Here is a 13266-nt window from a genome sequence, read left to right as displayed (position 1 = left end):
ACGAGGCTACTCAGCAGGATCACTGCGCCACGACCGGCTCTCCCACACGGGACCCGGCTCCCAAACAAGCCCCGTGGCCCGTCTCCGGCGATAACGAAGTGTCCGGCGCTAACGACATCCCGGTCCGACCCTCTGTCACTTTCCAGGACGCCGCCTCGGCGCGAGACGGCCCGGCACTGGGCGGGCGCTCGGCGGCGGCGGCAGCCCGGGCCGGCTCAGTCACGCACCGTGTCGAAGTGCCCGATGAGGATCTCGACAACGGCGTTGCAGAACTTGATGTCGATGATGGCAGCCATGGTCTCCTCCTCGGGCCGGAGCAGGGTCGGCCCGAAGCAGACACCCAGGTTGCTGACCGACATCAGGTTCTTATCGCTCTTCCGACTCACGCTGGCGGCACGGCGCGGTACGCCAGGTCAGGTCACGTGGAGGCGCGCTACATCGAGTTTAATTAGGCCACGCCAGGTCGGATTGGGTCGGGTTAAATATGCGTCAGCCAGTCATATCACATCGTCATAGGTCACACCAGGCCACGCAGGCCAACTTGTGTCAATGTGGGACGGTCTACCATGGTCAGATCGGGTCAGCCGAACTGGTTACCATCACATCAAACCGGACCAGGTCAGGTCAGGTCAGGTCCGACCGCGTTAAATCAGGGACGAGTCGTTCCAACCCCAGTCGGCCCGCCCACATTCTTACAAACAAGTCGCCTTCAACAAATCACAGGCACACAAAACACGCGGTGACACACAGCATGTGCCTTATCACGGAGTCGGACGTTTGTCATCGCCAATCAGCGGCCTCACCGACGCACATTCAGCCCACACCACCGGCCCGTGACTATGGAACGCTCCCACTAACAAGACCGCACGTGGACATGCGCAGCCTCCATCGCGCGATGCCGTACTGACTTTTGCGCATGCTGCATCAGTATCTTCAGCATGCGGTAGTTGACCTTGGGCAGCTTGCGCACCAGCTTGTGTATCTCAGCCACGCGCACCTCCTTGTTGTCCGTTTCTGTAAAGCGGTACGGGGTGTGGCCAAATGCATATGTTTTCACATACGTACAGCGCGCCGCTAACATTAAGTCTTTCTAAAAGCCCCAGACGTCTCGCTGCGTTGTATGCCGTCGCGCACGAGCCTGGTGTGGATGACGCACAGCCGTGGAGCGTGAGCGCTCCGTCCCGCGGCGGTGGCGGCGGCGGCGGCGGGAGATCGTCCGGCGACACGGACCCGTCGGACTGCGGCGTCGTGACTTCCCTGCCGTCTGCACAGTGCAGACGGCTTAGCCACCACCCATCCGTGACCAGCTAACTCACTGAGACCCTTCCGAAGCCCCGACAAGGCCCCCTCCCGACCACAGAAAGCCAAGTTCGGCTCAGGCTTCTCCACCGTCCCCGGTCCACCGTCCGCCCCCTCCCCTCCCTCCCCATCTGGCCCCGTGCCGGACTCGGCGCCGTCGCTCACTGGCGGCGTTGATGAACTCGTGGTGCAGGCGGAACGTCATGAGCGGCTCCGGCAGGCTGCGGAGGAAGGTCTTGATGGCGCTCGTCAGCGTCTTGGTCTCCCACTCGACGACGTTGTCCAGCGGCAGCTTGTCCAGCTTGTGCCGGCTCAGGCCCAGCTGCACCAGCTTGGTGACCTGCCGCGCAGACAGCCGTCAGACGGCGGCTGGAGGACGCGGACAGCACAGTGCCGGACCGGGCACGGCCGGTCTGGCGCCGGCACGACACCAGTGCCGCGACGAACAGGTGGTGGGAGTCGCGCTCGCTCCCGCCTGGCCACCGTGACCGGGTTTCGCCGGGCCCACGGTGAGCTCAGGGGCAGCAGCTCGCTCCCGCCTGGCCACCGTGACCGGGTTTCGCCGGGCCCACGGTGAGCTCAAGGACAGCCGCTGTCATTGGCGTGCACTGGATCGCCGAGCCTCCGCTACAAACGCAAAACTCAACCAGAGCAAAGGAGAACGAAGCGAGTCTGGACTTCCCGCGAATCAACGCGGCGCGTTCCTCCTGTGCCCGCCCAGAGTTGTGCTGACCTTGGAGTTGACTCCGACCACTCGGTACAGCCCCTGCTCCTCGAGGCCGCGGCCCTCGAGCTGGGCGATGCAGGTGGTGATGAAGTGGAAGCCGCTGTCCTCCAGCGCCGTCTCCTCCGTCCGCTGGTCGATGCCGTAATTGGAGTAGGTCTGCAACACATCCCAGGCCAGGTCTCAGAGGTGGCGAAGCACTCTGCGCAGGTCGCGCAGTAGGCGAGACGCCGCGGGCACCGGGCGTCCATAAAGGTTACGTGAGAAAACAAACAAATAGCGCGGGAGCATTCGAGGAAGCGTACGAAGACGCCGCAGCTGTCTGCTAATGCCGCCATGGGCTCACAGCGCTGGCCAGGTCGGCAGAGACCAACGAGCAGCCGCACTGTCCAGCACCGCCACACTCTGACAGCGGGCCGTCGGTACGCCGCGCCGCGCCGCCTCCGGCCAGCGGTGCCGGCGCGCCCGCCTGTCCTCTGCGCGCGCGCGCGCTCACCGGCTCCTTGCCGTCCATGGCGTCCATCCAGAGCCGACGGTCGTCCTCGGACATGGCCTGGAGCGTGTACACCTGGCCGTCGCGCTCCTCGGCCGTCACGTCGAAGCAGAAGCGGCGGTCGATAGTCTCCGACATGCGCCGCACGCACGACTTGAGCACCATCTGGTCGGTCGAGCTCTGCGACAGGGGCCGCACGGACGGCGTCAGACGGCGGCAGCAGCGACTCAACACCGGCACCGGTCAGTCGATCTACATGAAACGGCGGCGTCTCAGGCTTTTTTATATGACAGCGCCTATGACACGCCGGCCCGTCAGTCAAGCCGCACTTTGGAACATGAACGACACGGACCGCACTGACCAGGAACAACATGGAAAAACCCATCGGTCCACCGGGCTTCAAAATAGAGTCGGCGCCCATAGAGACACGGCTACAGCACGGATAGCGTGCAGGAATAACATGGACTTCAGACCGATTCAGTGCGTCCAGCCCTTTACCGGGAGCTGCGGCCAAGTGTGGCCCGCCAACCTCCGCAGCAGTGTCACATGCAGCGTCACCGTGAGCCAAGACCCGCCGCAAAGGCACGGACGGTGCGGCGGCAGGCAGCCGTGCTCTACACACAATGGCGAGCTTCGTCAGGAAACCCTTTACGGGCAGGCTGCGCGGCCTTGGGCGCCACACTGAACTGTGCGCTGGAATTCGTTCGCTTCGCCGAGCGGCGAAAGTTCAATTTGCGGGACAGTGTCGGGGTCGAACACAGATTGGCGAAAATTCCTAAAGGCCTTGTCGTGATTCCCCACGGTGGGCGGCGCCATGAACGTCGCGGAACATGCACACGAGGGTGTCTGCGGAGGGCGCCAATTATCCGGACGCTGATTTTGTCGCCACTAACGTCAAGCTGGAGTAAACCAGTTCCACTGTTTTTATTACTTAATCCCATTACGAAATGGCATATCGCTGCACTTGTTAGGTAAAAGTGATATAGTCGGCTCGCCAAGGTCCCAATGGCTTCTCCGTGATGATGTGAATGTGTGTGTATGAGGACCAAGTGCGCCCAATCGAGGCACGATTGGGGCTTTACGACGCACTCAGCTGCAGACGCTAAATGCGTCGCCGCCTCTCACCCTGGCAGGGGGGGGGGGGGGGGCGGGCACCGCGGGGAACTGAACCCGGTACCACTGGTTCCCTAGACAATCTGATAACTTCACTCTCCTAAACAGCCTGGTACCTCTGGTTTCCTAGACAACCTGGTACCTCTGGTTTCTTACACAACATGGTACCTCTGGCTACCTAGAGGCGCACCTTAACCAAGTGCGCTCAATGGGGACAGACAACGAAACGATTTCGGAAAAGCAATTTCTCCGGTAAACCAGAAGAAACGAACATCGAAATTGCGCATAACAGAATATAATAATAGTGTCTAGCTTTCCGCGCAGCACGGTACATTTCTGGACAACGGAGACCTACAGCACTAGCCGGATGACCTAAAGCACGAGCCGGGTGACCTACAGCACGGGCCGGGTGCCGTCCTGGCCGGCAGTCCGAGTGACGTCACCGCACGCCGCGGCCGTCACGTGACACGAGCCCGTGAAGGAGGTCGCGGCGTCACGCGTCCCGCGCGGCCCCGTGACAAACGGTGGCTCACCAACAGCGACGGCGACACGGCCGAAGAGAAAACAATCACGCAGGCGCAGCACCACAACAAACGCCGCAAAAACCGACCGTCTAATTAACCCGCATGTCCCGGCGTCGCCCGCGGCAGCGCGGCGGCGCGGTGGCGGCGAAAACGGCCTGAGGTGGCGGGCAGCCTTGGCCGACGGGGGGGGGGGGGGGGGCGCGGCCCGGGCCGCAAACTCACCAGCTTGCCCGTCAGCTGGTTGTAGGGGATCAGCGACAGGTTCTTGGTCTTCTTGTCGTACATGCAGTAGTGTTTGGTCCACGTGGTGCCGAACGCCTCTGAAGCGGAGAGACGGGGAGGTGAGCGCGTGCCGACGCAGACAGCGGGGCTCCGTACGGCGACGCGAGGCAACACGCCAGATCAGCGCGGCACACGCCGGGGGCTCGCCTGGTATCACTGCTCGCCTGGCATCACGCGAGCACAAGACACAGAATAGCATTTTGAAATGGGTCACATATAGACGCGGTTCGTCCATGTATCCGCATGACAATTAGGACAGCCTATTGCTGAGAGTGCCTCGAGCCCACATCATCTTTATCATCAGAACCATATCCTAGCTGGACAGGCTCGCCACCCGTCTCGAACCGAGCGGCGCGTACAGCCAAACGTTCCTGCCCCCCCCCCCCCCCCCCGCTACCGCCGTCACCAGGCCGCCGCTACTCACTCTTCTCCATCAGGTACAGATAGCCTTGTCTCGTGCCGGCGTCCTGCGACTTCTGCAGCGCGGAACACGGACCGGGTAAATCACAGGTCGACACCACACAACTACCGATATCCGGCCGCGCACGCACCGCCACCGAACAACACAGCGGGGGCCCGCGCCTCGAGCACGGGTGATTTGTTCGTCTGCTGGAGCGCGGCGACGACTCGGGCCGACTCGGGCCCGCACAATACACGCCGCCGCTGTGATAATGTCACGGCCATTGCCGCTACCACCATGAGCGAAACTCGCGGCTGGAGGCCGTCTCAGAGCTGACCGGGAAAACGAGCGGGGTCGTTATCAAGCCAAAGGAGCAGACGGGAAATAGGCGTCGAGCGCTGCCGAATACGGACGGCCGGACGGCACCGGTACGGTCAGCTGCAAAACAGACATTCCCGGCTGTGTCCAGTTTTTGCGGGTAACTGAGCCTGTGTTTTTCTGCTCCGTCAGCGAGTGGCAGCGGCGCTGGCAGACTGCCAGCCGATCAGTCACAGTTCTGCAGGGCCCGAGTAGGCGCAGCGACCGACCCGGGCCAGAACGGGCGCGGCGACCGTCCCGGGCCCGAACGGGCGAGGCGGCCGACCCGGGGCCGCGAGCGCGGCGGCCGACCCGGGCCACGGGCGCAGCGGCCCCGGCCGGTGCCTGATCCCGGGCAAGCCGTACCGTTTGCCGCACGTCCACCATCATCTTGTTCTTCAGCGCCTCCACCTCGCTGCGAGTGGCCTCGAACTCCTCACGAGTCTGCCGGTCAGAGGGCGCGGCGTCAGCGGGCCGCCAGAGGGTCAGAGGCGGGGGGGGGGGGATGGGGGGGCAGGGGGCGGAGCGGGGGGGGGGGCGGCAGACCAGCGGGAGGGCGGACATAAATAGTAGTAGACACACGTAGTAAACAGCACAGAGCAGTTCGACAGCGCTGAGTGGGATGAGAGCGGGAGCGGTAACGGCGATGGCGGACCTCCGGCGCGTACAGCACGCAGGACCTGCACAGAGCGCCGGCGCCAGCGGAGCGCGGCCGACGAGCCGGCGCCGCGGCGCGCCGTGATCACCTGGGCGAGCCGGCCCCTCCCCCGCCATCAGCGGGGCGGCGGGCCGCGCGCCGGGCCCGCCAGCGTGCGCCAGCCGAGCATCCCGGTCCCGGTCCCGGCCCCGTCCCCACCGCCCACGCCCGCAGCGGCGACAGCCACCTACCTTCTGCAATCGCATCTGTAGGTCGGTCATCTGGCCCTTGTAGTCGTTGGCCACCTCGTGTCCCTGGTGGTAGAACGTGAGCCAGCCGTACATGCACCCGAGCAGCTGCAACGGAGGCGGCGGCGCCGTTAGGTTGGCGGCCGGCCTGCCGGCTAGCACGCGCGCCACCGGGTCAAGCGGGGCCGCGCCGACAAGCTGTGACGAGGAGAGGCTGACAGCGACGGCCAGCACCAGGAAGTGATGGGCGACGACGGCCGGTGACGGGCAGACACGATCAGTGATGGGTCAACACCAGCGGTGACAAGTGACGGCAGGTCAAAACACGCGGTGACGCGAGGTGACAGGTAGTGGCCGAGCATGGACAGTAAGTGACAGGTCATGACGGGCGGCGCTCATTGCCCGCCAGTCGCGCGGTACGATGGAAAGCACCATGTGGTGGCCGGCGGTAACAGATGCTGATGGGCAGCGGCGTGTAATGGGGGGTGCTGGCGAACGCGTTACGTGACGCGGCGCCGCGACACAACAGCCGGAGGCGTCCCAAACCGCGCTGCATCGAGCGAATGTAGGTCATGAACCGGTTATGTGTGGCGAGTATCAGTCATCTTGGTGAGGCGATTAATGGTGACGAGCCATGGCTGATTGGTGGTCATTAGCCACCTCACGTATGGCCGTCGCTCATGGCTGACACCTCTCGTTGACACGCGCACCGGTGAACGGGTCAGGGCACGCGTCCGACACGCCCCACTGGCCGGGTTCCGACGCGGCCATCTCGCGGCCGGCCGGGCGTCGCGTCACGCGCTCAGCGCGCGGACCGGCTGTCACGGCCAATCACACGTCAACAACGTGTCAATCTGACATCGCCGGCCACGGCGCCGCCTCGACAGCCGCCAGCCGCGCTCGCTCGCCGGGACCCGAGCGGCCGCCAGCGGTGCGGCACCGCCGGCGGCCGCGTCCGGACCCCGCCCGGCCGGACCCGGCCCGACGGACCGGCTGCGGCCGACGACGGCGGCCCGGTGCAGTGACCTCCGCGCCGGTCACGCGCATACGGCCATGCGCGCGCACCACCGGCACCGCCGGAACCGGACAGCGTGCCGCCGGCCGGCACAATGGACCCGGCCGGCGCGGAAGTGCGCCGCCTGGCCCAGTCCGATTGTATCTCCGCGCGCCGGATTAGCCGCCGCCGCCGGCCGGGCGGCACGCATTACCCGCGTTCAGGTCCGCGCGACGCGGCGAGCCCTCACCGCGCGCGCCAGGTCTCGTTCGCCATCGTGCGACGTCTGCGTGCGTGTCAGCGTGCGCGCGGTGTTTGACTGTGCGCACGAAAGCGGCCGGATCATCATGACGCTGCAGTCGCACGACTCCGGTCACAACTATCGGACTCGGCATCAATATTGACCGAGCTGGCTCGGGTCCGCTGACCGACGGCGGAGGCGGCCGGCATCGGCCTGGCCGATACCGGACGTGGGCAGGCTTCGGCGCCGTCTGCCGGCCGACCGTGGGTCACCGGGTCAGGCCCGAGGTCAGGCTCGGGTCGCCCAGTCACATTTACGTAAGGCTAGCAGCACCGCTACAGGAAGGGCCGGCGGCGAACCGCCGACGCAGCCGGACGTCAGTCTCGTTACGCGGCGGCGTGCCAATCTGTCGTCAGCCCCGAGCGCCACACCCGCGTCCCACCAGCGTGCTCACCGTCTCCACGAACTCAAACTTCTTCCGCTCCTGCACCTCCTGAAGCATGCAGACGTAGTCGAGGCTGGCCTGCACGAAGAAGCGCTGCTCCATCTCCAGCGACGCGTCCGCCTGCAACAGAGCCCCATAGCGGTCACCGGCGCCCGGTCACGACTCGTGACGTCGCTGCGGTCGCGACGTCACCGCGCGGAGGCGGGTCACGAGTTATGACGTTATCACGGCCGCCGCCCCGGCGCGCACTGTGCGCCGCCGCCGTGCGCCGCCGGCCGCGCGGTGGCGCCGGCCGTGCAGCGGCGGCGTCACCTCTTCATTAGATGTGGCTAACGGCGGTGCGGCGCGGCGCGGCTTGGCGGCGCACGGCGCGCGGCGCGCCGGGGCGCGCCGGCGAGCGTGGCCGCCTCCCACGACCCGGTGGCCCGGCCGGCTCGCTCGGACAGCGCGCCGTAACGGGACGGAGGCCGCTCCGCGCCCCACCGGCGTCCTGCAGCCGGGCGGTGGCGGCGTTCGCACATCGCGGCGCCGCTGATTACCGGCGGTGACTGGCGGCCGAACCATAGCGCGGGCATGCACCGCTGGGCGGCGTAACAGCAGGCCACGGCGGGGCGGCTCTGATGCGCGACCCGAGTCGGCGCCAGCCCGCCCGCGAGCAGTTATCGACTGCAACAAACCACTGCCGCTGAACGCTGCCGACATGCCGCTCAGCCCGTGCATGAGCGGAGGAGTGGAGGGCGATGAGGCGCTGGTGGTAGAGCGTTCATTCACACACGAACGTGTGCGGAAGGTTGCGGATTCGAGCCAGGCCGCCAGCCTCGCATTCCGTCGCCTCCAGCGGCGACCAACGTAAAAGAATGCCACGATACATGATCCAACGTGCTTGACGCATCATGACACCAAGACGTGACCTTCCCATTCCTACTTACCGTGAGAGGCGCGTGTCGCACACCCGACAAAGCCCGGTCAAGTCTGTCTCATATCAGCAGACCAGCCTGACAGCAGAACGATGAGGCCAAATGGAGCAGCTGGACCCCCTCCAGAGCCCTGGTGAGCGGCCGCCACCCGGTCCAGGCGCCCACGTGATTCGGCCACGGCGCCTCGGGCGACGCTCGGCGGCGGACGAGTGGCTTGGACGGACGCCAGGCCGTCAAGTGGATCACGAGCCGGTATCGGACCGCCGCGCTCGCCACAGACACTCCGTATCGCACCGAACGGACTTTCAGTACAGGACTGCTCGCGACGCCCGATGATACGACAGACCACAGCTCGAGAGCCCGGCCCCGGTGGCCACGGTGGCGCAGCCTCCCAGCCACGTGACTCTCGCGGGCCGACGCCCCCCGCCCTCCCCCTCCCCGTCCCCTCGCTGCAGCCGAAGCTGCTGAACGATGCGGCCACATGAACGCCGCCCGCCGACCGCTTCATTCTCATTGATGGATTCAGGCCGGCCGGCCTCAATGGCCCGTGCCGATCGCGATAAAGACCGGGTCCGCGGCGAATCCGGCTGACGAGCGCGGACGGGCTCCTTTGGCGGCGACAACCCGGCCCGTGTGAGCGAGCGACTGTCAGCGGCCGCCACCCGGCCCGCGCCGCTCGAGCACCGCCACCGGTGACGCTCTGGGAAGGCGGCCCCCAGGCGCGCCGGCAACCCGCTCGTGTCCGGTGTGCTTCCTTCGCCGTTCGAACAAGGCCGACGCGCTGTTGACGCGATGACAGGTTTGGTGCGACCGATCTGTCCAAATTTCCATTATTCGGGTCATAAGCCCGAATGCGAGGCTACATCCCGATTATGTAAAAATCGCCCCCGACCGCGGCGCCCATCTCCGGACTAACTACCGCCGAGCGGACGCATCGCGTGAATCGCGCGCCCAATCCGGCGCATATTCCATCCCCAATAAGACCTAAGTGTCGCCACTCGATCACGGCCGGCGTTAATCGGCGCCGGTCGAGGCGGCGCGGCCGACCGGCGCGTCCGAGCCGTGACGGGGGCGCGCTTGAGAGCGCACGGTGGCACTCACCTCGAGCAAACACTGTCGGCCAGCCGGTGACAAAAACCGGCGTCGCCGCCGCTGGCCGGGAACGGTGCGGCACGAGCGCACGCCGAACAGGAGAGACGCGACGCGGCCGGAGGACGGAGCGGACCGGGGACAAGGGATAGGCGACCGGGTACCGGATAGACTGGAGAGCAGACGGAGGACCAGCGACCGCGAACAGGGGGCCGGAGAGCGGGGATCAGAGCTCACAGGACGGAGACACGCGAGAGACGGGAGATCACAGACTGCATATGAGACACTGGGGAACGAAGGCCGGATACCGCACCTGAGGCGAGGCCACAGGCGAGGATGCAGATCGAGGGGCAGCACGCAGACAGACGCTCTGATCATCGGCCAGACGTAGCAGCCACAATGGCCTGGAGTCCAGAACTGGGGTGCGCACCGCGCCAGCAGTGGCGCCGGTCCAGCCCCGGCGGATGCGGGCTGCACGTGACATACCGGACGGCGGACCCGCGCGCGCGGACTTTGGAACCCCGTCCACCGCAGTCGCGACAGGCTCGCCGATTACGAGCGCACACTGGTCCACGGTCGAAGATCGCTGCGGACGGCGGATCGCCAGGCTCAGCTCAGCTCAAACCGTGCATCACCCTCCGAGCGCCGAGCACTGCCGGCCGCCTCCTCCGAGGACAGCCGTCCTCCTGCGCCGGGGGGCGTGCAAGGACGGCCGCCGTCTGACCGGATGCGGAAGCTTGCAGGGCCGACGGCGACGCGGCCAATCTGGGGCACGAGCGCCGCCGGCCGGCCGGCCGCAGGCAGTCCGTCACGGCCGACCCCGCGCGGCGGCCAGCACAAACACGCAGGCCGGTGCGCCGCGACTCGCTCCGACGGCGGCGGCGGGGGGCGGGGGGCGAGCGGGGGGCGGGCACCGCGCCCGAGCTGGCGCGCTGGGCCGGGCCGGCGCCTCAGCCGCTGCAGCTCACGCGGCCGCTGGACGGCTGGAGCGGCGCGGCCGTCAGCATGAGAAGCTCGCGTGTCTCGGCTTGATCAAGGCGCCGTGCGGAACAGGAGATTTGCCGCGCGGCTGCTCGGTTGCAAGAGCCACGACCTTGACGGCGACGACGCACCCTGAATGTTCAATCAGGTCCGCCCGCTACTAACCGACTTCCCTCTTGGCTCCGTGCAGCACCGGAAGACCTCCCCCGGTGCACAGACCCTCCCCCGTGCCCCCTGACCTGGGAATTACCGCCGCTTCGCCTCGCCTCGCGTCGGACCGCGGCGCGTCGCGCTATCAACAAACACGGCCCGGCTTATGCTATCGGCGGCGGCAGCGGCGCCGGACCGCCGCCCCAACACCGCTCGGGCCGTCCGTGAAGTTGACAGAGCGGGAGCCGGCGGACCAATTGACGTGTCGGCGCGCCGACCGTTTGTTTGCGACCGGCCGTGCGCCCGCGGCCGCGTGACCGTGTCGGTCGGCCGCCCAAAAACGCCGCAGCATGGGAACGGCACCCGCACAAAAACGCCCCGGGTGATCGGCCGACGGCGCCGGCGGCCGGCGGTTCGGATGAGGTCGGCGCCGCTCTCCTCGGCGCCGAGACGGAAGGCGAGTCAGTCGGGAGCGGGCGGCGCCGGCCGCTCGGGCCCGGCATTGCGACAGAGCGCCGCGTGACGGGTGTGTGTGGCTGAGCGGCAGCGCGGCGGTGCGCCGGCGAGCCGCAGCGGCCCGGCGATGCCGCAGGGACCGGGGCAGCGGCCGGCGGCGCACCGCCGCACCGAGCCGCGGCCGTGTCTGCCGGCCCAATCACGGCCAGCGGTCCGCTCTGAAGCACGGCTTGCGATCACCGCCAGCCGCACGGCACCGCAGGCCTGCTCACGGACGGGGGCAGGACAGGACAGGACAGGACAGGACAGGACAGGACAGGACAAGACAGGACAGGACAGGACAAAACAGAACAGGACAGAACAGGACAGGACAGGACATGACAGAAAAGAACAGAACAGGACAGGACAGGACAGGACAGGACAGAAAAGAACAGAACAGGACAGGACAGGACAGGACAGGGACACATTTCTTGAAGTCAAAATCCCGGCTGAAAACACACACAGCACTGGCCGGACCCCGCGCCAGCCGCCGGCCGCCCGCGAGCTGATTTAGCACCGCCAGCGCGGCGCCGAAGCCGGAAATCAAAACAGCGGAATGCCGCCGCCCAGCAGGCTCGAAATTGGACAGGCCATTACGGCGACGACGAGATCGATCGCGTGCCACGGCGCGTTTGGTCGCCGCCGCCCGCCTACAACACGTTTGGCGATGTGGGTCAGGCACCAATCAGCAGCGACGAGATTGAAGCGCCGACCCGACGGCGGTGCGTCGCTGGCCGACCGGCTGAAGGCCGCCGGTCCGGGGCGCGGTGTCGACCGGCGGCTCGCTGGGAGGCCGATGCACGCCGGCCACGGTCGGCCCGCGGCCGCCGGCGCGAACGGACCGTCGGCGACCGCCAGTCGCGCCCCGATGCCGAAGACATGAGGCGCCGTTGGAGCGAGCCGGCGAGCGACGCGCAAAACTCGCAGCGGAGCGGTCAGCGTGCCACACTTTCCTGCCGGGCGCGGTGCGCTCCGTCCAACGGGGACGCCCACCGCCCTCCAGGGCTCGTCTGCTGCGGGCAATAGCGGAAGGAGCAGGAGCGGCGGCGGCGGTGGCGCAGTCGCCGCCGATGTCCGGCAGCCTGGTGGACCCCGGCTGTCACACCCCCGCCCGCTCCAGGCGAGTCGCGCGCAGCAGGCTCGGGCAGCCGTCTTGCGTAACGCCTGTTGTATGTCGTTCATCGCATAACCCGCACTCAGGAGACCGCCGCCGGCCGGCGTCGCGGCGATCACCTGCCACCTCGGCCGCTTCTCCGCCGGGGCGGGCGGCGCCGCCCAGTCACTCTCGGCCCGGGCAGGTATCGCCGGAGAGGTCAGCCCGGTCACGGCTGTCGGCCAATCAGCACGGCGATATCGGGCGGCGGCCGGGCCCGGTAAACACGCCCGGCCGGCGGCGAGGCCGCTCCGCCGCCTGGCCGGAGCGCACGGCCGACCGCCGCGGCGGCCGAGCCGGGCGGCGGCGCCGGTCCCAGGCTCGCGGGCCGGGGTCGGGGCCGGGACCGGGACCGGGACCGCCGCCGGGGCTGGGACCGGGATCGAAGTCGGGATCAGGACCGAGACCGGGACCGGGGCCGGGGCCGGGGCCGGGGCCAGGGCCGGGGCCGGGGCCGGGACCGGGACCGGGGCCGGGGCCATGCCAGATCACCAGACCGTCCGACCGGAGGCCGGCCGGACCTCCACAGAGTCCGCACTCCAATGCCCGCACGGTCAGGTCGCGGACAGGTCGGCGGGAGCCACGGCCGGAGAAAGCGGCCCACACCGGCCGCGCCGCGCCACGCCGCTGCTGCAGCCAGCTGCGCCGACCGGATGACGTTATCGGCCGTACTGTGTCATGCACGCCGTATGTGACCGTGTGAACACCACCACAGCGGCAGGCG

General features: G+C 67.5%; 1 protein-coding gene across 1 annotated transcript in view; it reads right to left on the bottom strand.

Annotated features, from left to right (window-relative positions):
- Window positions 1-13266, bottom strand: part of LOC119107357 (rho GTPase-activating protein 26) — a 45858-nt gene that overhangs the window by 7710 nt on the left and 24882 nt on the right. Inside the window, exons 5-14 of the mRNA XM_037230783.1 lie at window positions 7767-7877; window positions 6081-6185; window positions 5559-5636; window positions 4860-4911; window positions 4376-4473; window positions 2520-2696; window positions 2033-2182; window positions 1465-1639; window positions 909-1014; window positions 228-387 (exon numbers count right to left, since the gene is read on the bottom strand). Of these exons, the coding sequence (XP_037086678.1) occupies window positions 228-387; window positions 909-1014; window positions 1465-1639; window positions 2033-2182; window positions 2520-2696; window positions 4376-4473; window positions 4860-4911; window positions 5559-5636; window positions 6081-6185; window positions 7767-7877 (1212 nt within the window). The remainder of the gene's footprint in view (window positions 1-227; window positions 388-908; window positions 1015-1464; window positions 1640-2032; window positions 2183-2519; window positions 2697-4375; window positions 4474-4859; window positions 4912-5558; window positions 5637-6080; window positions 6186-7766; window positions 7878-13266) is intronic.

The sequence above is a fragment of the Pollicipes pollicipes genome, unplaced genomic scaffold (assembly GCF_011947565.3).
Source record: "Pollicipes pollicipes isolate AB1234 unplaced genomic scaffold, Ppol_2.1 Scaffold_6686;HRSCAF=7923_pilon_pilon_pilon, whole genome shotgun sequence".
In the NCBI taxonomy this organism is placed as follows: Eukaryota; Metazoa; Arthropoda; class Thecostraca; order Pollicipedomorpha; family Pollicipedidae; genus Pollicipes; species Pollicipes pollicipes.
The sequence above is the reverse complement of the archived record's forward strand: the minus strand, read 5'-3'. Positions and strand labels throughout refer to the sequence as shown.